The sequence below is a fragment of the Neltuma alba genome, unplaced genomic scaffold (genome assembly GCF_004799145.2).
Source record: "Neltuma alba isolate B1F8T4 unplaced genomic scaffold, ASM479914v2 tig00007632_pilon, whole genome shotgun sequence".
NCBI classification, from domain to species: Eukaryota; Viridiplantae; Streptophyta; class Magnoliopsida; order Fabales; family Fabaceae; genus Neltuma; species Neltuma alba.
Genome location: NW_021634835.1, coordinates 164038 through 190483, shown reverse-complemented (window position 1 = coordinate 190483; position 26446 = coordinate 164038). Strand labels below are relative to the sequence as shown.

The following is a 26446-nucleotide window of genomic DNA, read 5'->3' as shown; positions in this document are numbered from 1 at the left end:
CAGAGGCAACTAATTGATAAAAGATAGATTTCTTATAGTTATAAAATCTTACAATGACTGTAGTAGATATAAATTCATAGTACTCTGTCAAAAGTAGCTTCCAAAGGATCGTCGTGCACTGGGTCCATTCTTTTTTTTTAATTTTCCAGAATTAAATGTATACCTATATTTGGTTAGTATTTCGAGGTGCATGATAGAAAAAATTGAAACAGCAAGGGACAAAAGAAGAAACTTTTTAGAATTAAAAATCTACAATATTACTCAAGCAGATACTTGAATGAAAACCAAAGTTGAATCAACACTTGTCGCACTTCTAAATTGCCTTACGGAGACCCCTCCCTTATAATAGTAATAGATAGATAGATTAAATCACACTAAGAAATTAATGCAAAATTGAAAATATGTACTCTATGTCATGGTTGGCATAGTCTCCATGTTCACAAATCGAATTTGAAATCCAATATAGTCTCCACGTTCATAAATCGAATTTGAAATTACATAACCACTTGAAATTACTTGCATGAATAAATAATTACTTTCATCTTATATATGCGCCATGATTTGTGATGACATGAAAGGAATTAGAATTAGAAGCTCAGATATTGGATATTAGGTGAGTTATACATAGGAACATGCAGGGAATTTTGATTTTTGTAAAAAAATAGAAGAAAATAAAACATGGCTTTTAAAAAATAATCAAAATAAAAAATAAATACCATTTATCTGTGCATAAGTGATGCCATGTGTCGGCCTGTCAGCAATTCCTGCTTTGTATTCTACTTTTATATATTAATAGATAGATGTTTTATTTTGGTCCCTTAACTTTAAAAAATAAACTTTTAGTTCTCTAACCCTAAAATTGTTGACGAAAAATAATGATATTAAACTCTTGAATATTGATAAAACATTACAAAATACTAACATATTAAGTTTAATTTTTAAAACAACTATGGTTGTTACAAAAAATATCATTTAAGACTAATAATTTTAGAGTTAAAGGACTAAAAGTATACTTTTTAAAGTTAAAGGACCAAACTAAAACTTTACATAAAATTAAAGGACCAAATATATACTTTAGCCATTGCATTAATATTATGTTAGTTGTTTGAATTGTATGCCTATTTGTTATTAGAAATCTGATTGCAGTTTATTCTCATGTTCTAAATTGAACCGCGGAGCATTAAATATTTGGTCACCAAATAACTTGATTTATTGTAAGATAGAAGTATATCTGTCAGCCTCACATAGCTACATTAGATTTGCAATTGATTAAATGTTGGAAGACACTAATGAGTAATTAGAGATTTTAGGCTAACAAATATGATTTAGTTTCAATTAAGGGAGAACTAGATGCTAGATTGCTAGGAAATAATTAAGAACAAAAAACACATAGATGCCTCCAATATGGTTTTCCTTTTCTTTTGGTATCTTCGCTTTTGTTTTTAAGTGTCTGTTAGATTAGCATAAAAAAGCATTTCATAGTGTACGACCCAACTAAAAGGAAACAGTGATTATTTTGAGAGGTTTGAAACAGCCTCTTGATTTTTGTCTCAAGTTTACCTTACATTTTACTCAAGTGAGCGTATCGTTCATCATTTTATTATTTAATGCAACGGTGCACGCTTATGAAATGGGGGGTTCGAGCAATTCTCAACGTATTTTGAGAAGAAGAAAAAGTTTAACCCATCACCTTTTCCTGGAACAGAACCCAACCTGGCCCAACACAAGGGACAGCATGGATGAAGGGTGGCTTTTGTGCAGTCCCACGTCACATCTTTATTTTTTTCACACTAAAAAATCGACATTAACAACTTAAAGTTACATGCGCTGCTGAACCCACAACTTCTCACGTAGCAGGAGAACCTACATGCCCACCATATTACAAGGTTATTGGCGTCCAACATCACACATCTGAGAGGCCCTTAAAGCATACTATACATAGTACCCTAGCTTGGTCAAAACACATGAGAAGGTAGAGGTTGATAATTCGTTTTTAACATAAACTAGACGCCATACCCGCGTGTTGCACAGATTGATTAAGCACTAATAGTGTTATTATATATAGATTTCAATATCAAAATGCCAATAATTTTTTTGTATATAAACTAATATCACATTCAAAAATTAAATTTTAAATTTTGTGAAGAAGTTAAATGATAAAGTGAATCAATCAGAGACTCTAAATATAAAAAAAGATAATGCTCAGCAATTTTAGCAATCTCAGATGCTCCTTGGTTAGATTAGTATCTAATAAATTCCTATGGATAAAAATCGTTAAATTTTGAATCCCTTAAAAAATTGTGATAATCTAAATTTGAACAAACCACTTGATCAAAAAACTAATAAATTACTATGTGAAACTGAATGATTACAAAGGCTAAAGTCAACACCCTAAAATATTTTTCAAAGTGCATCTAGCATTTAGCACCCTAAAATATCAGTACTGCACCTCCTATTATATTAAAAATTCATCAATCCCACCCCAGGCTACTAATTGTTCAGCCAAAAAAAAAACAACATAGGTGTAAATAAGGGAAATATGGTATAATCCTAATTGGAATTTGTAAAAACCTTGTAGTAATCATAATCTTTTCTCATACTCTCCTAGTTTTATTTATAAGGTAAAGAGAGAATATATTTTTTAATCTTATTTATAGGGTAATGAGAGAAATTTTTTATATGAATATACAATTTTATTCTTCATTTATTATTATGTTGACTCCATTTACATAGATATAATATATATTAAATAGGAATAAAGTTGAAAAATTATTAAATTTTAAATAAAATTTAATGAAGTTTAAGATTTTTCTTGGTTTGTGTGAAATATATTGGAAGTGATTTATAAATAAAACCAGAAAAATATCATCCAATTAATAAGTTGTTTAGGAAAACTTTTTTCTTCCATGAATAAAGATCTAGAATAAAATAAAAACGTTTTGAAGTTAGTGTATGGTATATCGTATTTACAATACTCCAAGATAAAATATTGAGCTGCCCTTGTAATTAGCAAAATAATGTTTGAAACAAATAACTTTAAACGGCTAATTATAAGCGAAGGATGCCTAATAATGATCTTTAAATAGGTTTACAACAACAAAAATCAAAGCAAAGATTTATAAATGGATTTTTATTTTTATGAAAAAAATTAAGATTTGAAAAAAATTAAAATTAATCTGTAATTTGAATTGGTTTAGTCCAGCTGAATACAATTGGATAATTTTTTTTCAAAAAGAATTTGAGAGACACAAACCAATCACACATTACAACTCACTGAAACAAATACGAAGAGATCCTTCCAACTCATCATCCAAATATAAAGTCATTAACATTTGTTCTCTATACGTTTCTCTTTTTAATTTTCAAATTATCAAATAAATCAAATCAAATCAAAATAGTACCTTACTAAAACTTGGAAAAGACAAAATGATATAGTAAATAATAATAGAGTTCAACAGTACAGCAAATGAAATTGGAAAAATAAAAGAAGACACATAAGGAAAAAAAAAAAAAAAGAGGCATGAATAGCTCTAACAACTACAGAAGAAGAGTGACAAAGCAACTTTGAGATATCTCTGTCTAGAATAACTTTAGAAGATGCCTCTTTAGATGAGAAGTGGATGAAGCAACACAAAGTATTTCCAACTCAAGCTTACAATTGTGATTGTAAAGATCTGCCCTTTCTATCCAATTCCTTTGAAGACTTATTTGTGCACAATTAATTACATATTAATAATACCCTTTCAGCTCCACACACTTCATCCGATGTAACTTTATATTAACCAAATGCAATGTAACAGAAGATCAATAGATAAGTACATACCATTATGACACTCAAATATATTAAATAAAGAATTCCAAAGGACAAGAAATAAAATCTTTTTTTTATTTAAAAAACCACATAGATCAAAGAAAAACAATTTTAAGCAGTAACATATCCAAAGGAAGGTAAATGAAATCCTTTGGAAAAAATAAAACTTGAAATAAATCTCTAATTGAAAAATTCAAATATAAGCAGGATAGTAAGCTATTAAATTTTGAATCCTAATGAATCGTCATAACTACTCAATTTATGGAGCAAGTTTAAATTTAATCAATGAATCAATAATAAACAATAAACAAAAAGAAGCACAATATTTTTTTTTTCATTTTTCTGTGCATTAATTCATAAAAAAAGGATATTCTCTCCTAAAAGATAATTTTATTTCATAAAAGACAACCAGTTAATAAAATGACAATCTAAATAATTAATTTTAGGTTAAGCACATAAATATCAAAGAATGCCCTTGAAGAAATGGCTGATTTTATCTATTATTATTATAAACATCTATAGCTTGAATCTCCAAAAAAAAAAAATCGCAATCGCTCCGACATTGTGAGCATTTATTTATTTACTATGTGATACACGATAATTACGTTGGGGAAAAAAATGAAACACGATCATGACCACTGTTGTCAAACTTGCGAGTTGACTTTCCGAATTTAATATTTTTACGTTTTCAGCTAACAAAATCGTGTCGACTCATTCATAAACTCGCAATCACTGTAAACTTGGTTAAACTTACGAGTTTATTTACCGAGTTTACCGTTTTTATATTTTTAGCTTACAAAATCGTGTCAAATCGCTCTTAAACTCATGTTAAATATATGATTTTTATAGAAAATTTTTTGTTGAATATGATAAATTATGAACATTGATAGATATAATTTCAATTATTTAAATTTAAAATATATTTAAATGAAATTGTTCTTATTTTTTATATATTAATTATTTGATTATATACTTTTAATATTAGTTTATTAATAAAAGTAAACTATTACAAATTCACAATTTGAGTCCATGATCCGAGTTTAAACCATTATCACGAGTTTGTTTAAACTCGCGAGTTTAACAATCTTGATCATGACAACACTTGATCTCAACAATAATCGCCATATTAATAAATAAAATAATTAATAATGACTTCACTTCCCTAAACTTTGGCTTACTAGACATTAAATCAAATTAATAACTTAATTAGAAAATAATTTGATAAAAAAATATCAAAACAGACATTACACCATTTGATCACCTTTTAACTATCAAAAAATTTCCCTGAACATCCACACCAATGTCAAATAATGCTCTTCAAACAAATGCCAATTTTATCTATTATTGTAAGAATTTAAATTTTGAATCCTCCGACAAATTGCAATGACTCCTTGATTTAGAAATGCTCTCCAGGTGGGATCGGATAATCTCCTCGATTGGAAGTGATCATTTGGCCTCTCGCTCTTTTCCAACATTATTTTAATGACCCTTAACGATCATCCCGCTATTCATTTCTTCTAAACGCTGCTCCATAATCAGTGCTACAGTAAGAACAATTAAAAAAACACACACACAAAGCAGCGAAAATAGAACGGCACATTAGCCAAATATGTGAAGTAAAAGACCGAGAGAAAGGGGTGTAAGATGGAGAAATCAAACAGATAGGAAAAAAAGTGTGGAAACAAAAATATCACTGTAATGGATGGGATAGATCAACTCTCAAAGAACCGCAAAGAAGAGTCTTCCATAAAAAATAGTAAAAATTATCTAATTCAGTACCCAGATAACTCACCAACAAGAAGTAACCGAACTTTCACTGTTTACAATCGGGTTGTCTAGATTGAACACCAAGAAGCATCTTTAACGCCCGGCCGGAGAAAATGAAGTACTGAATAGACAAGAAAAGTGAAAGAAGCGGAAAAATAATGGAATAAAACGGGTTCCCAAAGCAGAGAAATAGTTACGTTCTGCCAAGGTTAGCAGTAGAGCCTCATAATCAGCAATACTGCCATAATCTCCTGAGTTCCTAAAAAATCAGTTAGAGCCAAGCACTTGAATAGTTGAAGGTTAAGTCAAAGAGACCAGAGAGGAGAGGACTTTAAATAAGGAAGAGAAACAATGGGAAAGAGAGCATAAAGTGAAATCAGAGAAATAGCAGACAGAGAATACCCATTACTGCGCCATCAATCTCCGAAGATTAGAATAAGCGAATTATGATATGATGGAAAGAAAGGGCTGAAGTCGAAAAAACCTTGCAGAAGTCGAATCATTAAAAAAAGGGCAGAAGTCGGAGAACCATGTGGATACATTTTTTCTTGGTTTACAAGGAATTCGGTATGTTTCGGATGCTCTTGCTGGATCCCATGAGACATAAAAGCGAAGCACACGTGGACGGCTAATACATGGCAAAACAATAGATAATGGAATCAGAAGACAAATACATGCACCAAGAATGACACAGACCAACAGATGAGAAACATGTAACCAATCACAGAACAACTATAAGGTTTATAGGTTATATAGACGTGGCATCAAATATTTACTTGAATAATATATGTTACTACAAATGGAAGTGTATGCAGGTGATGATGAGTGCGGGTTAATTTGTCACAGGGATCGGAGGTGTAGATTCGATACGTGGCTGACAGGAATAAGACAAACCACGCACGACGTCGTAGAATGAATGAACATCCATCCATCTCGAATTCAAATTTGTTCCATCCAGAAAGGAATACTTATTTTTATTATTAATTCCTCCTTCTCTCGTGTCTTCTTTCTGTTTTAGTCCATTATATTGTTATTATCATCATAACCATGCACGCTTTCCATATGACACAGCAGGCCACTCCATGACTGCCCAATTTGTGCTTGCTCACTCCTTCGGTTACACTCGGCTCCTCGCTGGCATAAGATTCCCCCCTCCTCCTCTTCCCCCTCATTCCCAATTTAATGCTATCAATTCAGCATTCCCCCTCCCATCCATCTCCGTCCCTCATGGGCTGCACCGCCTCCAACCTCAACGATCTGCCCGCCGTCACCCTTTGTCGTCAGCGTCGCGCCTTTCTCGATGAAACTATTCGTCACTCCTATGCTCTCTCTGCCGCTCACCTCTCCTATATCAACTCCCTCCACTCTATTGCTCTTTCCCTCCAACAGCTCCACCATTTCCCAGCTCCTTCGTTGCCTCCTCACAACGACGACCGCGACCTTCCCTTGCCTCCACCTCATCATCCTTTCACTTATACTCCCCAATCATATCCCCGAGGTCACCTTTCCTCTCCATCTGCTGCATTTATGAAGCATACTGCTCCCCCTTCCCAGGTGTATGAGCAGATGCCTTTCAGTCCCCCCGCTTTTCACATGGCCGACTATTCTTCTTTTTACTCCTCCTCATTCTCTCACACCAATTCTAATCCTTCTCACTACTTCGGATATCAAAATTTTGGCGTTGGGAGCGGCGGGTACTATTGCTCAACCCCTCCGTTCGGGCCGGACTTATCGGCGGTTGCTTCTTCATCTCAGCCACCTCCAGGGATTTATTCACCTTGGCATTTTCATAACTCTTATTATGATGAGGATGGACATCATTCTGAACTCACAACGAGCCAGGACTTGAAGCAAATAAGAGAGGACGACGGAATTCCTGATCTGGAAGATGATGATTATGAGTATGAGTTGGTCGAACCGGTGCAGGAGGATCAAAGCGATGCAGATGATGGAGCTGGGACTCATTCAAAATCCTCAAAAGACAACCAAGCTGAACTTACAGAGGCCTCGCTTCACCAAACTATGCCGCTTGGTTCAATGGAGAATGATGGCGTGGAAGCGGTGGAGCATGAAGTGCATGCGGATGATGAGATGTCCGGGGAACGAGGCGGTCCTCCGAATGCTTTTGAGTTAGCCAGCGAGATTGAGGCTCAGTTCCGAAGGGCTTCCGAGTCTGGCACGGAGATCGCTAAGATACTTGAGGTGGGAACGCTTCCATATTATCGAAAACATGTGGCTTATCAAGGTAAGTCATCCGCATTTTCTGGTGCAACCCGGCTCTTTTTCAATTTCTTTACTTCTCTTAAATTGAATTATTTCCTCCACCATCCATTGTTGTTATCTTGATCTGTGTATTATTTGAGGACGTTCCTTCTTTCCAGCGTGCCCTTTAATAATTTGTGCCAAGTACTACTCCAAGTTCTTCGAGCGTATATTGCATGCATTAAATTACAGTGTCAGTGATTGATTTGAACTTGGTTTTTTGTGCTGACGTCAAATTATTATGCTTGCCCCTGAACTTTGAATTTTATCAATCCATATGAACCAGCTTTTTCCAAGATGTTAAAATTAGTCGCTCTCCCGTTGTCATTAATGGTGTCACAACCATCAATCTCCAAAGTATACAAGATTGGTCCTGGGAGCTTGGAACTTGACGGAGATCTGTTGACGAGGTCACGCAACCTTTCTTCTACATTGCAGAAACTTCATCTTTGGGAGAAGAAACTCTACAAGGAAGTAAAGGTATGCTTTTATTTTTAAATTTTCTCATGATATTTTCACCAAAGAGTCAGAAGTTTCTTACACAATATGGATTTAACTGGATCTTCGGTAAATTGAGTCGAATGCGTACTTGTTTACCAGCATCTCGTATATCTTTGAATAGCCTATATCTATGAACTCTTTGTGGTTTTTCTAAATGCTCGTACGTTAGGGTTTAATCACTCGTATCTTTTCTTTTCTTTTCTTTTCTACCTCGCTGTCTTGTTAATCATTAGAATTTATTTATTTATTTGTTATTGATTAACTCCTATGTTTTATTTTTGTAGGCAGAGGAAAAGATACGAGTCTTGCATGATCGAAAGTGTCGATTGCTGAGGCGTTTGGATGACAGGGGTGCCGATTTTCACAAAGTTGATGCAGCTCAAACTTTAATTAAGAAACTATCCACAAAAATAAGAATGGTCATTCAGGTGGTTGATCTGATTTCTGTGAAGATAGATAAGATAAGGGACGAAGAACTGTGGCCCCAACTTAATGAATTGATCCAGGGGTATGTGAAGTTAAGATCTTGCAGCTCATTTTGTACAGATCATGAATATATCTCTACTCCTCGCCGGCTATATGTTTTTACTATCAAACATGGGAGCGTTCTCTATGAATTTTTGACTAAACGTGGTTGTTATTGTAGGTACTTTGATGTTATCATTTGTCAATTGCTTGTGTGTGTGTGTGTGTGTGTGTGTGTGGGTGCCAATCTTCGGTTATAGAATCCTTTTTGTTTTTCTTCTACTTGATTGTTAGAATTTAAAGACAGCCTTGTGAACTTGTGCATGACCATCAAAGGTGATATGCTTTTAAAACAAGGTACAAAACGAGAGTAGGAAAATGCGATTGTTATTGAATTTTCATCATTAGGACCGAACTTGAAGTGTGAGGATCTTGTGTAAATTTCAAGATTTAGTTCGGTAGACTACTTCAATTCGATATAATATAGGTCTAGCATGCTCTTATTTATTGTTCTTGCATTTTTCGTGGTTTTGATGTGGTCGTATTCTGCCAATTGACTCTTACATATCCTGGGACATGTATATAGACACGTGTGATTTTGTTTATATGTAGAGTATTCTATTAGTATGTTTTGTTTCCTCTCAAGGTGCGGATACAATTTTTTTTTTTTTTGCCTTTTCAGGCTAGGAAGAATGTGGAAAGCCATGCTTGAGTGCCACCAAATACAGTGTGAAGCAATGAGAGAAGCCGGAATTCTTGCTTGGATGGGATCCAAGAAGAAGAATGGCATTGCTGATGAAGCTACCAAGCAACTTGAACAAGAGGTGATCAACTGGACTTTGCAATTCTCTAGCTGGATGGGTGCCCAGAAAAGGTATGTGAGAGCACTGAATAATTGGCTTCTGAAATGTCTGCCGTATGAATCGGAAGAAACAGCAGAGGGTGTAGGTGGTTTTTCCCCTGGTAGAATGGGAGCTCCTCGTGTATTTGTAATATGCAATCGATGGTCCCAAGCCATGGAGAGAATATCTGAAAAGGAAGTTGTGGAGCGTATGTATGTGTTTGGCAGGGGAGTGCTTCAGATATGGGAACAAGAGAGGTTGGAAATAATGCTTGAGAGGGAAGTTGGGAGAAATGTAGTACAGGGAGATGAGCAGAAGCTACAGAAGCAAATACAGGAAGTAAAGCAGAAAATGGTGGCGGCATTCAGGGAAGTTAATGATAGCCTTTCTCATTCTGAAGATATCATTTGTGATGAAGAGGACAAAGGTGGGAGCACTAGTTTACAAGCAGGCCTGCGGCAAATTTTTGAGGCCATGGAGAGCTTCGCAGGCATCTCCGCTAGACTTTACGAAGAGTTGCTACAAACAAGCGATGTGGAGGAAAGAGCCAGTGCGGAGCATATGCATGCGTGTTAAGTGATTTCACAGTGACGCATATATATACACATATGGCGGCATAGGCTGTGAGAAGCCCTTTACTTTTTCCCCTTTTTTTCTTTTCACATTTTGGTACTAGATATCCCTTAAGATATGAGTCAGCCGTCGTGTTTGACCACCAAAAAAAAAAGAGTCCGTCGTTGCTTGTTTCCGAACCAAGCATTCTGCTGTATGGAGGCCAAGCTTTTTGTGTCCTTTAATTCAGTACAGTACTGTGATGATAGGCGTGATGGATATGGAGGCCTGATTAACTATGCTTATTATCTGCGCATGTTAAGGAAAAGTTTTCATAGTATGACAGTTTTCATTGCAAAAATTAAATGATTAAAGGGTATCGTAGAGAAATTAATACATTTTTAAGAAATAACTAATTCAATTACTTTTCTAAACCAGTAAATTAATTATCCAGTTTCTATAATATCTAAAGTTAATAAAAAAGTACTTATAGTAGATATTTTTCCTTTCAATTAAATTACTAGAACATTTGGCATGTGGCAATCTTTTCCATTTTTCGTTTCCTATCTCTGAGGAGTGCTAATGAGTTGTGAGATTAAATACACTGAGCAATATGTAAAAAGAAATTCACCATATATACCATTTCAGCTTAATCTTTTGGTAGGTTACAGAAAAGATCAATAACCTGCCAAGCTAATGGATGTTATATATTCTTGTTGAAGAGATATTCATATTTAGTATCCAATAATGTTTTGAACAAGATTGCCTCTAATAAAAAGATATATATCCAATAATGTTTTGAACAAGATTGCCTCTAATAAAAAGATATATATGTCTATCCAAAAAAAAAAATAGATGTTGCGTACAAAAAAGCATGTAATAGTTAATGTGCAATATGACATTACATTGGATTAATGAACATGTTTTTTCCTGCTATCCAAACAGGCGTCGTTTGTTTAGACTACGACGAAATAACGAAGGAGCGCCAATTGCCCTACTTATTGGGCACCCCTTCTGATCTCTCACGATTCTCGCTTCCCTTGATCAAATACCAAGCTGCGCCTTTGGGATACGTTACCCTCCGACTCAACTACTCCTATGTTCTTAATTAACTCCCCCTCTTAACTAACAAATCATATTTCCTCTAGTTGTAATTATAAAATCTCATTTGTATACTACAAAAATGATATCTTATAATTAGAACCGAAGCTAGTAATTACTAGCTTCTCTCTCACAGGAATGATGACACATGAAGTACGTGCGTGCGCTTCTGGGAAAACATATCGAAGTTTTGAAATGCTAGGATATTTAATGGAACATTGAAACTTGTAGTCCTTAAATTTGCTTCAATTATTTTGACCAAAAATTTGCCTCAATTATTGATTCGATTTTTAAAGTTTCATTTTTATCAATCAAGTCCTTTCACCCGCAATTTCGTATTCTTATTTAGTAATCTCATTGGGCTGGCAGCTTTTTTTGCCATCCATCAGGAGTTATCATTTCTGAATTAAAAACTACACGTGTATCTAGAATTATATATATCTTCAAACCACATTTATATTTATAAGTTATTTTTAACATGTTTTACACAAACTACGAAAAACTTTAAACTTCATTAACTCACATTTAAAATTCAATAACTTTTTAACTTTATCTCTATTTAATATACATTATATCTCATATAAACAAAACCAACACAATAATAAATGAGAAGTAAAATTGTACATTCATATAAAAAAATTTCGTAGTATCCTATAAATAGAACCAAAAAATATCTTCTCTCTTTCTTATAAATAGGACCAGAGGGGTATACAGGTTAAAGAGACTTGATTGGTGAAAATTAAATTTCTAGAGCCAAATCAACAACTGAGGCAGACTTCAGAGGTTAAAAGTTTCATTGTCCCTTTTTTTTTTTGATACAAAGGAAAACAAAATACAAATTGAAAAGAAATCTAAGAGCAGAGGCAATTAACCGATCCCATCAGATGGGAGCAAGGCGAGCACAGTATCAGGTCCAAGGAGTTAAAATCCAGGATTTTCCGTGAGAGCGCGTTTGGCAAGCATATCCGCCATATTATTGTCCTCCCTATCTATGTATTGGCATTCAACTTTCCAGTCTCTATCCATCATTGTTTTAATCTGCATGATGATATTCTAGATCTTCATGCAAGTCGAGAACGTTTCCTCTAATTAACGCCAGTGCCTCCTGCGAGTCGGATCTGAGTATAACATCGCGAAACCACCATCCCAAGCTCGTCTTAGTCTGAGCAAACAGCCCCAGAGCTCCACGGAGAGTGGGTCTCCAGCATGAAGACTTGAGAGGAAGCCTTCCAGGATTTGTCTCATACCGTCCATAATGACACCAACGCACGCAGCCATGTTTCTTATGCAAGCGAAGGCCCCATCGACCTCGATAATAGTTTTCCTGGCCGCATCCGAAACAGGGGCAGTGAGGGGCTGTCGGAGATTGGCATTTAGGTTTGTACCTCTCAACTTGTTGGAGGCATGGGACATGCTATCCAGGATAGCCGTAGCATGATCAAAAATTCTCTCAGTCCTCTCTTCCCCATTTGCATGGATTACTTCATTCCGATTATGCCATATAAGCCAACAAATGACGATGAATAGCCCCTTCCAGTAACACCCATCCCCTCTCAGTTTATTTTTGAGGTTTAGTTGAACCCAACTTTCGAGAGCCCCTGAGAAGAATCGGTCATGCATGGAGGGACAGATAGCCGACATCCATATCGACTTAACGTATATGCAGTCCTTGAGCGCATGGAGCGTATCCTCCGGATGAAGTTTGCATCTATCACAAATGCTGTTAGAATGTAGGTGGCATCTAAACTTGAAATCATTCGTGATAAGGCGTTCATGAGACATCAACCATGCGAAAGTCTTGCATCTTTGAGGGATACGGAGTTTCCATATATCAGTCTAACACCTTGAAATACTACTGACAGCCAGGTTTAAGCTATTATAAGCGGACTTAACTGAAAAGACACCACTTTTGCTCCATTTCCAGCGAGCCCGATCCTCCCCATTTCTATCTTTCAGAATTTGTATCCCTTCTTCCACCCTATTCCAGGTCCGTTTAATACCACTCCAAATATTAGAGCCAGTTTTCTTGGAGTTAATGGTCGGGAGAAGGTCGTTGCCACAGCCATACTTGCCTCTCATAACCTTAACCCATAGCGAATCACAATTTTTCACTAAGCCCCAGCCTAGTTTCATCATAAAGGCGTGGTTTTGCTGCTTCAAATGTCTCATCCCAAGGCCTCCAGCTCTTTTTTCTTTACAGACCGTTTCCCAAGCAATAGGGTGCATCTTTCGTTTTTCCTCAGAAGACCCCCACAGGAAGTCACAGGACTTCTTTTCAATATTATTGCAGATAGTTGCAGGAAGGTTCACTGTTTGCATAGCGTATGACGGAATTGTAGTGATGACTGATTTCACCAAGGTATCCCGCCCGCAAGAGAAAGTCGAGTTGTAAGCTAGTTGTTCAATCTGTTGCGTATTTTGTCAAGAATAAAATGATACGTCCCAAAAGTGATGCGATTATGATGTAGAGGCACACCAAGATATCTTCCAAGGTTGTTCGTTCTAGTAAAGCCCAAGGCTTCGCTCAACTGGTTAGATCTGTTGTGGTTAATGTTCCTTGAGAAGAATATCCTCGTTTTGTTCGCATTAGCCTTCTGGCCCGAAGCAGCACAAAAAACATCAAGACAGCTCAGGATAACCTCTACTTGGTCCATGCTTGCTTCTGCAAAAAGCATCAAGTCATCAGCAAAGAATAAGTGAGATACAAGAGGGCCATTCTTACCTAGCCTAATTGGCTTTCATGCTTTATCAGCTACTTTCTTCTGTATAATGTGAGCAAGTTTTTCCATAATAATTACAAAGAGATAAGGAGAAATGGGGTCTCCCTGCCGAATGCCACGAGAAGACTGAAATTCCTCAACTTTGCTACCTTCCCAAAGGATTTGCATAGAAGGGGTTGTGATGCAGTATCAAATTACTTCTCTCATGGAAAGCGGGATATTTAACTCCTCTAGGCAGTTGAGAATAAACTCCCAACGAACACGATCATAAGCTTTCTCCAAATCAATTTTGATCGCCATGAATCCCTTCCTACCCTGCATGTTCCGCATAGAATGGATCACCTCTTGAGCAATAATTATATTATCTGAACTGTTTTGCCTCGGAACGAAGCTGCATTGGTTTGGTGAAACTACCTGGGACATGTAAGGTTTCAATCTATTAGTAATAATTTTTGTAATTAATTTATAAATAATATTACAGAGACTAATAGGACGAAAATCCCGAATGGTTTCCGGGTGCTCCTTTTTTGGAATGAGGATGATGAAGGTATCATTCAGTCTTTGAATGCCGCGAGGGTCAACAAAACATTGTTTGACTACTTTAGTTACAGAATCCCCGATGGTGTCCCACTGGTTTTGGTAGAAGAGGGCATTCAATCCATCTGGACCAGGTGACTTAAGAGCTCCCATTGCAAAAATAGCATCCTTTATTTCCTCATCAGAGATGTCGTTATTTAGCGAACTGAGCAATAAATGATCGAGCTCCGGGTAAGTGAAACTGTCAATCAAAAGGTTGCTGCTTTGTCCATCTTCCGTGAAAAGATTAATGAAGAAATTAGTGGCCAAGGATTTGATAGTCTGGGGATCATCAATCCACTCTTCATCGTTGTTTTTAATCGCTTCGATTTTATTTCTTTTCCTTCTTCCATTGGCTCTTGCATGGAAATATTTGGTATTTTTGTCTCCCAAGGAGTACCAAGAATTTTTAGCTTTTTGAGCCCAAAGTATTTCCTCCTGTATAAGAATGTCTTCCAATTCTAGCCAAAGGCGTCTCTGAAGAGAGTCAAGAGAGGAGGAGGATCCCAAATGGTTCTGAACTCTAGTGATGCCATCAAGACGCGCCATGAGACGAGATCTTTTCCTTCCTAGATGGCCATAAGTTTCATAACTCCAGCTGGTGGCATCCGTAATAAAATTATTAACATTATCTTCCCATTCTTTATTTTTGTCCCAGGCCTCAATGACCATACAGGAAAAGTCTTCATGCAACACCCATGAAGCCACAAAACGGAAGGGCCCTTCAGTAAGAGACTTCGGTCTCTCTGGTGTAGTAGTGAGAAGAATTGGTCGATGATCTGATTTGAACCAAGGGAGGTGCTTCACAGTAGCAGAGTTGAAAACCTCCAAGAACCGATTGTTAGAGATAATACGGTCTAAACGGCTTTCACAACCCTCCCTTTTCCAAGTATAGAAAGGACCACTACAACCCAAGTCATTGAGCTCCATAGCCTCAAACCAAGTCAGAAAATGTTTGTCTACTGGGGTGGCATGATGTGCCGTAGAATTCCGTTCATTTTGATAGAGTGTGGCATTAAAGTCACCCCCTATGATCCAAGGCCACTCATCACTGGGGCGAAGTTCTTCAAGAGAAGCCCAGAGGTGACGTCTCAAATTTGGATTTGTGCTAGCATAGATCGAGGTAATAAACAGCTTCTCGTTTCCCTTCTCAATAAGGGCATGAATAAATTGGTTCGATTTCCCCAAAATAGTTGTAACTATATCGTCTTCATTCCAAGCGAACCAGATACCGCCTCTCCTACCCACAGAGTCCACAATATCTAACTTTTCAAAACCCAGGCTTTTACAGCGTTTCATCGCTTGTTCACCACTGCATTTGGTTTCCAATAAAGCAATAAAATTAATAGAATATTTCCTACGGATCTCCTTGATAAGACTCAGGAGGGCTCTTGCCCCAGTACCCCTACAGTTCCAAAATAGGAAGTTCATTGAGCAACTGGTGGCGGGGGTTCATAGCTTATAGGCCCCGTAGATGAAGTAGTAGATATAGTTTGCTGATTAATATTCGCAAGATTCGACAAAGTTTGCTCAGGAGTTAAGCAAGGAGAGGTAGGGTCATCTTCGGCTATAGTAGAAAGTTTGGCCGAATGAATACACGTGGCAGGAGAATTTTCAATGTTCCCAGGTATTATTGATCTTGTGTTTATACTCTGTCCTTCCTCCTCCATAGGTTCCCCACCATCGCTGCTTGAGAGAATAGAGAAAGGATTTACGAACTGGAGAAAGTGTTGTCTGCTGTCTTGCTTATGACCAGGTATTGGGCCGGCCCAGGAAGCAAAGTTCGTACCTTGAACATCCACTCCATTGACTTTTGAACTTTCTTCACTTGCTGTTTTTGATCCTTGGCTAACAGGGACCCACTTACGAAAAGATTTCTCCTCTATTCTGAGATTTTTGGATGCTCTTGATTCTGTGATCGTTGCTTTAGGCACGTGTTGCGTTGACTTGGAGGGGCTTGCATGGGAACTTCTAAAATAAGTATTCTCTTTATTAGATCGCGGAATATCCTCCCTTCCATGCATATTGGTGGCCGATTTTGTGGTATTTCCATAATTGCGTCGCCGTCGTTGAACCAAATTCCAGGAGCCAAAAACCTCCACGTTTGCCGATGAGCTTTCGCCAGCATTCAATCTTCTAGTGGCCTGGTCACGTTCTCTCTTTTGATTTCCTCCCGGAGAAGGTTCTAGCGTATCACTTCCTTTTTCCCCCATATAGGGAGTCTTTCTGGTACCGACCTGTGTTGGAGGGGCATCACCCTTGTGCGCAGTGCTTTTATTTCCAACTTCATCCTTGCTCTCAGCTTGTTGACCAACAGGTTTGTCGGGGCATACATCTCGATGGTGCCCATATTTTCCACAGCAGAAGCAGATGAGGTGTTAAAGACCTGCTCCTTTATCTTGTCCAAGTTGTCCAATCATTCAACTATACAATGCATACGAAATTTATCATAAACTTCATTATTTGCAATTACAAAATATATTTAACAATTATAAATAGTATGATATCTAGCAACAGCACATATAACTCATGACTTCTTATATTTCAATAAAAATTCAAATCCAATGTTATGAAGTTAAATTATTAGAGTTATCCAAACAGTTACCTTTATATCAATGTTATGCTACATCAAATATTCCTCTAATCCTTAATATAAGATCTATTTAACTAATTTGATTATATTAAAGAAGTTAGGTAAGTTAGTTAATTATAAAAAAAATATGACATTTTTTCTAAAATATCATAATCATCTTTCTCAATATCTCCATTTCTTCTCCTACTTAATTATGATTAAAGAAGTATTAATAAGAATAATTTAAAAAAATTAATAAATATAAAAAATAAATCTTCTATTTGGGAGGAAGACCAACTCAATAATCCGGAAGAGTACTAATTAAGTAGGTGAGAATTTGATTTTCAACGAAACTTCGTTGATGGCAATGAGGTAGTCAGCTGTGCATGCCCCCGGTAAAGTTCAATCATAGAACTCGTTGGCCCAAAAAAAAAAAAAATCCAGTCATAAAACTCACGAATCAAACATGATGACCCAAAAAGTTTTCTTAAAAAATATTTTTATATAAATTGAGATTATTTTTTTATATATTTATTTCGTATGTCATAAAATTATTTTTAAAATTATTATTTAGTTTCTACCCAGATACTCTCTAAATATATATATATAAAGAAAGAAATAATTTCAAACACGCACATAAGCATATACTACTTCTAATTCTTGATATAAGAGCTATATAATTAATTTATAGATATTAAAAAATTAGTTAAATTAATTATATATAATAAATAAGTATTGTGTTTCTTAAAATATCACTATTAGTTATGTGCATTGCAATACCCACTGATAGAAATTTCTTAACATATGTAATTGTTGTAGAAATTATTTAGAAGTAAAATAAAAAATATTAAAAATAAAATGAACTGAAATATATATTTATATTTAAAAATAAATTGAATATTTAATTTACTCTTATTACTCCTTTAGTCCTATTTATAAGATTCAGAAAGAAGTTTTTTTGTCCTATTTATAAGTCACTTCGTTAAATTTTCAGTATGAATGTATTATTTTGTCCTTCATTTATTATGGTGTAACTAGTTATCCTTTTTAAAAGGTGTATATATTAAATATGAGTAAAGTTGAAAAATTTTATATTTTAATGAAGATTTAATACATTTTAAGATTTTTCTTAATCTATTTAAAATATATTAGAAGTACTTTATAAATAGGATCAAAGGAGTACTACCTCTGGTACTTAATATAGGATTTCGTTTAATTTTTATTTTGATCCTAAATATAAGATTCCAATTACTTTGTTCTCTAATAGTTATGCATTTTTTTCAAGATAGTCCTTCTAACAATAGTAGTTATAGTCAATACACTTGACTAGTAAAGATATTTTAGAAAAGACAATACTTATTTATGATAAATAACTAACTTAATTTTTTTTTAATCTTTTCAAATTAGTTAACTAGCTTTTATAATTAAAACCAGAAATAGTATTATACATGCACGAGAGTGTGGGTTACACTTGCGGTAGCATCTCCGGCGGGGGTGAGTGCGGGTTATGGTTATTAATTACTACTTGAAAGAGGAGAGAAGATCCAAAGAGATTAGGGCGACGTGGGTGTGTATAATTAATTAACCCCGTGATCACATTCATTAAGGTAATGCCGACAGGTCTGCTCAGCCGCCGTACGCCCCAATGATAATGCTGACCTTCCCGAACGCCGCTTTTGTGGCGCAGAGATTCCAAGGCATCGCCATTGAAGAAGCAACCAATTTTAATGCTCATCGCCCACATTGCCACTGAAGAGGTTATCAGTTTTAGTACTCGTCCCCACGTCACGTTGCAATGCTGACCTTCTGGACTGTTGTTTTTGAGTTTTTGTGGCGCAGAGATTCCAAGGCATCGTCATTGGAGAGGTAACTAGTTTTAACGCTCAACAAAATAATAAATATTCTAAACTTATTATTAAGTTTAAAGTACCCATTAAATAACGAGCATCGAAATTATTCCGCTCAAGAGGCACATCGACGTGTCCAGGGTCCACGTACGTCTGCCAGCTTTCCTCTCCATCCACCCTCTATATAAGGGAGCCATCATCCCTCGATTCTCCGCATCAGATGGATAACATTAACACTATGTGGGCGGTATTGTGTGTGCTGGTGTGGTTCCTGGTGGGACGGTCAGCCGCAGAGGAATGCGGAAGACAAGCAGGGGGTGCCTTGTGCCCCGGCGGCCTCTGCTGCAGCCAATATGGTTGGTGCGGTTCCACAAATGAATACTGCGGCACTGGCTGCCAAAGCCAATGTGGCACCGCCCCTCCCTCCGGTGGCCTCTCCGGCATCATCTCCGGTGACACCTTCAACCAGATGCTCAAGCACCGCAATGACGCTGCCTGCCCTGCCAGAGGCTTCTACACCTACGATGCCTTCATTGAAGCCGCCAAGTCTTTCCCCGCCTTCGGAAGCACCGGCGATGTTGCCACGCGCAAGAGGGAGGTCGCGGCTTTCCTCGGCCAAACTTCCCACGAGACCACCGGTGGTTGGGCCAGCGCTCCCGACGGTCCTTACGCGTGGGGTTACTGCTTCAAAGACGAACTGAATGCGGCGGCCAGTTACTGTGCCCCCAGCACCCAGTATCCATGTGCTGCCGGCAAGAAATACTACGGCCGCGGACCCATCCAACTCTCCTGGTACATACAGAACATATGTGTGCATCATTTTAACTTATTTGATATGTGCTGATGGGTTAGGGATGAGTAAATGACAGGAACTACAACTACGGGCCGTGCGGAAGAGCGATAGGAGCGGACTTGCTCAACAACCCGGACCTGGTGGCTAGTAATGCTGTGATATCCTTCAAGACAGCTCTGTGGTTCTGGATGACGGCGCAGTCGCCGAAGCCATCGTGCCACGACGTCATTACGGGGAGATGGACACCCTCCGGGGCTGACAGGGCGGCGGGTCGGCTTCCAGGGTACGGAACCATCACCAACATCATCAACGGAGGGCTAGAGTGCGGGAGGGGCCAGGACGCGAGGGTGGCGGATCGCATTGGATTTTACAAGAGATACTGCGATATACTGGGTGTCGGCTATGGCTCCAACCTCGACTGCTATTCCCAGAGGCCATTCGGCTCTTCCTTGCTCATCGACGTCATCTAGATGATGACATCTCAGTCTCACTGATCTCTCATGTGTCACTCTGCCCTTCTCTACTGTTCAATAAAAATAAAAATAAAATTATCTCTTTACACTATTCTTTCCCATTTTCATTTTTCAATCCCTCTCCAAGCACCGCACACCTTGATTTTTGACTAGAAAAGGCCTATGTGTTGTCGAGATTCGAGAAAGAAAGAAAAGGTCGAGCACCTATTATTGGGGCTTCAAAATTTGGTTTATACGCAATCAAAAATTGAAAGAAGGAAAAATTCTATAAAAAACAAATTCATGAAATTACCATTTTCTAATTCAGGAGTTGAAAATAATAGAAAAAATAATGCCTAATTTAATATTTAATTAGATGGCCAAAATATCTTTATATTAAAAAACATATAAAAATTTATTAATATATAAAATTTATTAAACTTGTTATTGTCAGTACATTGACAATAACAAGTTTAATAGTATTTTTCAAATATGATGCAATGATATTTTAATTATTTAATTATATTTATAAAATATTATATTAGGCATCACTTTTTTTTCCTGTCATTTTTAAATTTTAAATACCTGATTTAAAATATTATATTTTTCAGTTTTTTATTTATTATTTTCCCTTCAAAGTATTTTAAAAGGTAAGGACCAGTTTCGGCCTTTCGGGGACTAAAGCCAAATAGTTCAAATTTAATATATGCGGGTTAAATCTAAATTTTTATATTTTTGTTATTTAAAAATTTATTCTTCATGATCCAAAATAAATTTAAATTCTTAACTGTAAATTTTTTTAAAAAAATATTTAACTTAAAAATTTTAAATTTAGACCATTAAAATTACATATAAATAGTATATATTTCATCCTCACAACGAAATGCTAAAACTAGTTCCTTTCAAGTTCATGCATGTAATTAATCGGATTTTTTCACGGTTTTTTCTGGCCAAAGACTTTTTCACGGTTGATCTTTGGAAGCTAGCTGGTGGGTACCATCTTTGAATGTGTACTCAAATAAATAAATAAAAAACTATCTTCTGTCTTTAATATAAAATTTAAGTATCTAATGTTTTATAAATATATTTTATGAAAATTATGTGAATTTTATTATAATTAAATAATATATTTTAGATTTTTCAGTCACCCAAATTAGTTAAATATATAGCTCTTTCATAACGGAGCAGAGGAGCCATTAGTATAGCGACAGGGAAAATAAATAAGGAGACGACTAGGCGAGACTGAGCATTTTGATATAGTAACATTTGACAGGGGAAAAAGGAAAGGACAAAAAACTGACCATCAATTAAAATAGCATTATTTTGGCCCCAAAAAAGCTCACGTTAGATATTTTGAAATCTAATAATGGAGAGATCGAATAGCACTGTTCATTTATTGTTGAACAAGACCTTGGCAAAAGAGAAAATTTACTCCGCAACATTTATTCTTGACCATCCTCTCTAGTATGGTAGAAAAGGCATAAATATATTGCAAAATATATTATGTGATATTATCCAAAAATGTATTCTGATTTGGTCAAAAAAATGTATTCTGATAATCCAAAAGCTAATTTTTAAAGTAGTAGTTATTATAGATGAAGTTTTTTTTTGGCCGCAGATGAATTTATTGTTATTACATATAAATAAAACTGTTAACACGGTTAAAGTAAACTAATCATTCTTTATATTTTAAAGTTTGATAATTAATTTATATAGTATTTTGACTAAAAAAATTATATGAAAACAACGGGAATGAACTCATTTAATTTATATAGTATTTTAAAGTTTGTTGGAGGAATGGGGAAGGAAGTGCAGGGGACTACTCCATTCATGGCAGAATGCGTGGCACTGAGAGAAGCTTATCGTTATTGAGATGGACTGTGAGGTGCTCTTTAACTTGGTTCGAAGAGGTGCTTTGGAGGGCTGTGAGTGGCAGAGTTGGGAAGTGATGTGTCCTTTTCCCTTGTTGCAAGATAAGGTAATAAGGCTGCAGATTTTTGGCGGCATGCCCACTATATTACAAGGTTATTGGCGTCCAACATCACACATCTGAGAAGTCCCTAAAGCATACTATACATAAGTACCCTAGCTTGGTCAAAACACATGAGAAGGCAGAGGTTGATAATTCGTTTTTAACATAAACTAGACGCCATACCCGCGTGTTGCACAGATTGATTAAGCACTAATAGTGTTATTATAGATTTCAATATCAAAATGCCAATAATTTTTTTTTGTATATAAACTAATATCACATTCAAAAATTAAATTTTAAATTTTGTTAAGAAGTTAAATGATAAAGTGAATCAATGACAGACTCTAAATATAAAAAAAGATAATGCTCAGCAATTTTAACGATCTCAGATGCTCCTTGATCAGATTAGTATCTAATAAATTCCTATGGATAAAAATCGTTAAATTTTGAATCCCTTAAAAAATTGTGATAATCTAAATTTGAACAAACCACTTGATTAAAAAACTAATAAATTACTCCTCCGATCCTTAATATAGGACCCAATTCTTGAGTTGGCTTTGGTCCTAAATATAAGACCCATTTCTCATATTTATCATTTTTCTCTAAATTACCCCTATGGATACTCCCTCAATCATAATCAAGTAGAAGAGGGAGAGAGGGTATTAAGAAAGATGATTATGGTATTTTAGGAAAAATGTGTCACTTTTTTTATAATAAACTAACTTACTTAACTTCCTTAATCTAATCAAATTAGTTAAATGGGTCTTATATTAAGGACCGGAGGAGTACTATGTGAAACCGAATGATTACAAGGGCTAAAGTCAACACCCTAAAATATTTTTCAAAGTGCATCTAAAATTTAGCACCCTAAAATATTAGTAGTGCACCTCCTATTATATTAAAAATTCATCAATCCCACCCCAGGCTACTAATTGTTCAACATCTTGTTCAACCCAAAAAAAAAACAACATAGGTGTAAATAAGGGAAATATGGTATAATCCTAATTGGAATTTGTAAAAACCTTGTAGTAATCATAATCTTTTCTCATACTCTCCTAGTTTTATTTATAAGACAAAGAGAAGATATTTTTTAATCTTATTTATAGGGTAATGAGAGAAATTTTATATGAATATACAATTTTATTTAAAGTTGAAAATTATTAAATTTTAAATAAAGTTAATAAAATTTAAGATTTTTCTTGTTTTGTGTGAAATATATTGGAAGTGATTTTTTTTGGAGAATGATGGCGTGGAAGCGGTGGAGCATGAAGTGCATGCGGATGATGAGGTGTCCGGGGAACGAGGCGGTCCTCCGAATGCTTTTGAGTTAGCCAGCGAGATTGAGGCCCAGTTCCGAAGGGCTTCTGAGTCTGGCACGGAGATCGCTAAGATACTTGAGGTGGGAACGCTTCCATCTTATCGAAAACATGTGGCTTATCAAGGTAAGTCATCCGCCTTTTCTGGTGCAACCCGGCTCTTTTTCATTTTCTTAACTTCTCTTAAATTCAATTATTTCCTCCACCATCCATTGTTGTTATCTTGATCTGTGTATTATTTGAGGACGTTCCTTCTTTTCAGCGTGCCCTTCACTAATTTGTGCCAAGTACTACTCCAAGTTCTTCGAGCGTATATTGCATGCATTGAATTACAGTGTCAGTGATTGATTTGAACTTGGTTTTTTGTGCTGACGTCAAATTATTATGCTTGCCCTGAACTTTGAATTTTATCAATCCATATGAACCAGCTTTTTCCAATATGTCAAAATTAGTTGCTCTCCCGTTGTCATTAATGGTGTCACAACCATCGATCTCCAAAGTATACAAGATTGGTCCTAGGAGCTTGGAACTTGACGGAGATCTGTTGACGAGGTCACGCAACCTTTCTTCTACATTGCAGAAACTTCATCTTTGGGAGAAGAAACTCTACAAGGAAGTAAATGTATGCTTTTATTTTTGAATTTTCTCATGATATTTTCACCAAAGAGTCAGAAGTTTCTTACACAATATGCATTTAACTGGATCTTCGGTAAATTGAGTCGAATGCGTACTTGCTTACCAGCATCTCGTTTATCTTTAAATAGCCTATATCTGTGAACTCTTTGTGGTTTTTCTAAATGCTCGTACATTAGGGTTTAATCATTCGTATCTTTTCTTTTCGTTTCTACCTCGCTGTCTTGTTAATCATTAGAATTCATTTATTTATTTGTTTATTGATTAGCTCCTATGTTTATTTTAGTAGGCAGAGGAAAAGATACGAGTCTTGCATGATCGAAAGTGTCGATTGCTGAGGCGTTTGGATGACAGGGGTGCCGATTTTCACAAAGTTTATGCAGCTCAAACTTTAATTAAGAAACTATCCACAAAAATAAGAATGGTCATTCAGGTTGTTGGTCTGATTTCTGTGAAGATAGATAAGATAAGGGACGAAGAACTGTGGCCCCAACTTAATGAATTGATCCAGGGGTATGTGAAGTTAAGATCTTGCAGCTCTATTTGTACAGCTCATGAATATGTCTCCATTCCTCGCCGGCTATATGGGAGCATTCTCTATGAATTTTTGACTAAACATGGTTGTTATTGTAGGTACTTTCCTGTTATCGTTTTGTCAATTGCTTATATGTGTGTGTATGTGTAGGTGCCAATCTTCAGTTATAGAATCCTTTTTGTTTTTCTTCCACTTGATTGTTAGAATTTAAAGACAGCCTTGTGAACTTGTGCATGACCATCAAAGGTGATATGTTTTTAAAACAAGGTACAAAACGAGAGAGGGAAAATGTGATTGTTATTGAATTTTCATCATTAAGACTGAACTTAAAGTGTGAGGATCTTGTATAAATTTCAAGGCTTAGTTCGGTAGACTACTTCAATTCGATATAATAGTTCTAGCATGCTCTTATTTATTGTTCTTGCGTTTTTCATGGTTTTGATATAAATTTCAAGGTTTAGTTCGGCAGACTACTTCAATTCGATATAATAGGTCTAGCATGCTCTTATTTATTGTTCTTGCATTTTTCGCGGTTTTGATGGGGTCGTATTCTGCCAATTGACTCTTACATATCCTTGGGGACATGTATATAGACACATGAAATTTTGTTTATATGTAGAGTATTCTATTAGTATGTTTTGTTTCCTCTCAAGGTGCGGATACAATTTTTTTTTTTTTGCCTTTTCAGGCTAGCGAGAATGTGGAAAGCCATGCTTGAGTGCCACCAAATATAGTGTGAAGCAATGAGAGAGAAGCCGGAATTCTTGCTTGGATGGCATTCAAGAAGAAGAGTGGCATTGCTGATGAAGCTACCAAGCAACTTGAACAAGAGGTGATCAACTGGACTTTGCAATTCTCTAGCTGGATGGGTGCCCAGAAAAGGTATGTGAGAGCACTGAATAATTGGCTTCTGAAATGTCTGCCGTATGAATCGGAAGAAACAGCAGAGGGTGTAGGTGGTTTTTCCCCTGGTAGAATGGGAGCTCCTCGTGTATTTGTAATATGCAATCGATGGTCCCAAGCCATGGAGAGAATATCTGAAAAGGAAGTTGTGGAGCGTATGTATGTGTTTGGCAGGGGAGTGCTTCAGATATGGGAACAAGAGAGGTTGGAAATAATGCTTGAGAGGGAAGTTGGGAGAAATGTAGTACAGGGAGATGAGCAGAAGCTACAGAAGCAAATACAGGAAGTAAAGCAGAAAATGGTGGCGGCATTCAGGGAAGTTAATGATAGTCTTTCTCATTCTGAAGATATCATTTGTGATGAAGAGGACAAAGGTGGGAGCACTAGTTTACAAGCAGGCCTGCGGCAAATTTTTGAGGCCATGGAGAGCTTCGCAGGCATCTCCGCTAGACTTTACGAAGAGTTGCTACAAGCAAGTGATATGGAGGAAAGAGCCAGTGCGGAGCATATGCATGCGTGTTAAGTGATTTCACAGTGCTGCATATATATGCGCATATGGCGGCATAGGCCGTGGGAAGCCCTTTACTTCTGCCCTTTTTTTACTTTTCACATTTTGGTACTAGATATCCCCTAAGATGTGAGTCCGCCGTGGTGTTTGACCACCAAAACGGAAAAAAAAAAAAAAAAAGAGAGTCCGTGATTGCTTGTTTCCGAACCAAGCATTCTGCTGCATGAGGGGCCACGCTTTTTGTGTCCTTTAATTTAGTACACTACTGTGATGATAGGCGTGATGGATATGAAGGCCTGATTAACTATGCTTATTATC

At 36.3% G+C, this 26446-nt stretch overlaps 2 protein-coding genes and 1 pseudogene across 2 annotated transcripts; all 3 read left to right on the top strand.

Moving 5' to 3' along the window:
* The first annotated feature begins 6805 nt into the window (after positions 1 to 6805).
* Positions 6806 to 10224, top strand: LOC114753025 (nitrate regulatory gene2 protein-like). The gene is made up of 4 exons (XM_028941703.1): positions 6806 to 7823; positions 8127 to 8320; positions 8626 to 8849; positions 9489 to 10224. The coding sequence occupies exons 1-4, from the start codon at positions 6806 to 6808 to the stop codon at positions 10222 to 10224; spliced, it is 2172 nt and encodes a 723-aa protein (XP_028797536.1).
* Positions 10225 to 19236: 9012 nt separating this feature from the next.
* LOC114753019 (endochitinase-like) lies at positions 19237 to 20360 on the top strand. Its single transcript, XM_028941698.1, has 2 exons — positions 19237 to 19808; positions 19886 to 20360. Exons 1-2 carry the CDS (start codon positions 19237 to 19239, stop codon positions 20277 to 20279), a joined length of 966 nt encoding a protein of 321 aa, XP_028797531.1. The 3' UTR covers positions 20280 to 20360.
* A 1774-nt stretch (positions 20361 to 22134) lies between these two features.
* On the top strand, positions 22135 to 26143 carry LOC114753023 (uncharacterized; annotated as a pseudogene).
* Positions 26144 to 26446: the final 303 nt, after the last annotated feature.

Excerpts from the sequence above, each read along its gene's own strand:
- LOC114753025 (XM_028941703.1), top strand. The coding sequence starts at position 6,806 with ATGGGCTGCACCGCCTCCAACCTCAACGATCTGCCCGCCGTCACCCTT. Across the intron at positions 8,321-8,625 it reads AACTCTACAAGGAAGTAAAG|GCAGAGGAAAAGATACGAGT; the intron begins GTATGCTTTTAT and ends TTATTTTTGTAG. Across the intron at positions 8,850-9,488 it reads CTTAATGAATTGATCCAGGG|GCTAGGAAGAATGTGGAAAG; the intron begins GTATGTGAAGTT and ends TTGCCTTTTCAG.
- LOC114753019 (XM_028941698.1), top strand. The coding sequence starts at position 19,237 with ATGGATAACATTAACACTATGTGGGCGGTATTGTGTGTGCTGGTGTGG. Across the intron at positions 19,809-19,885 it reads GGACCCATCCAACTCTCCTG|GAACTACAACTACGGGCCGT; the intron begins GTACATACAGAA and ends AGTAAATGACAG.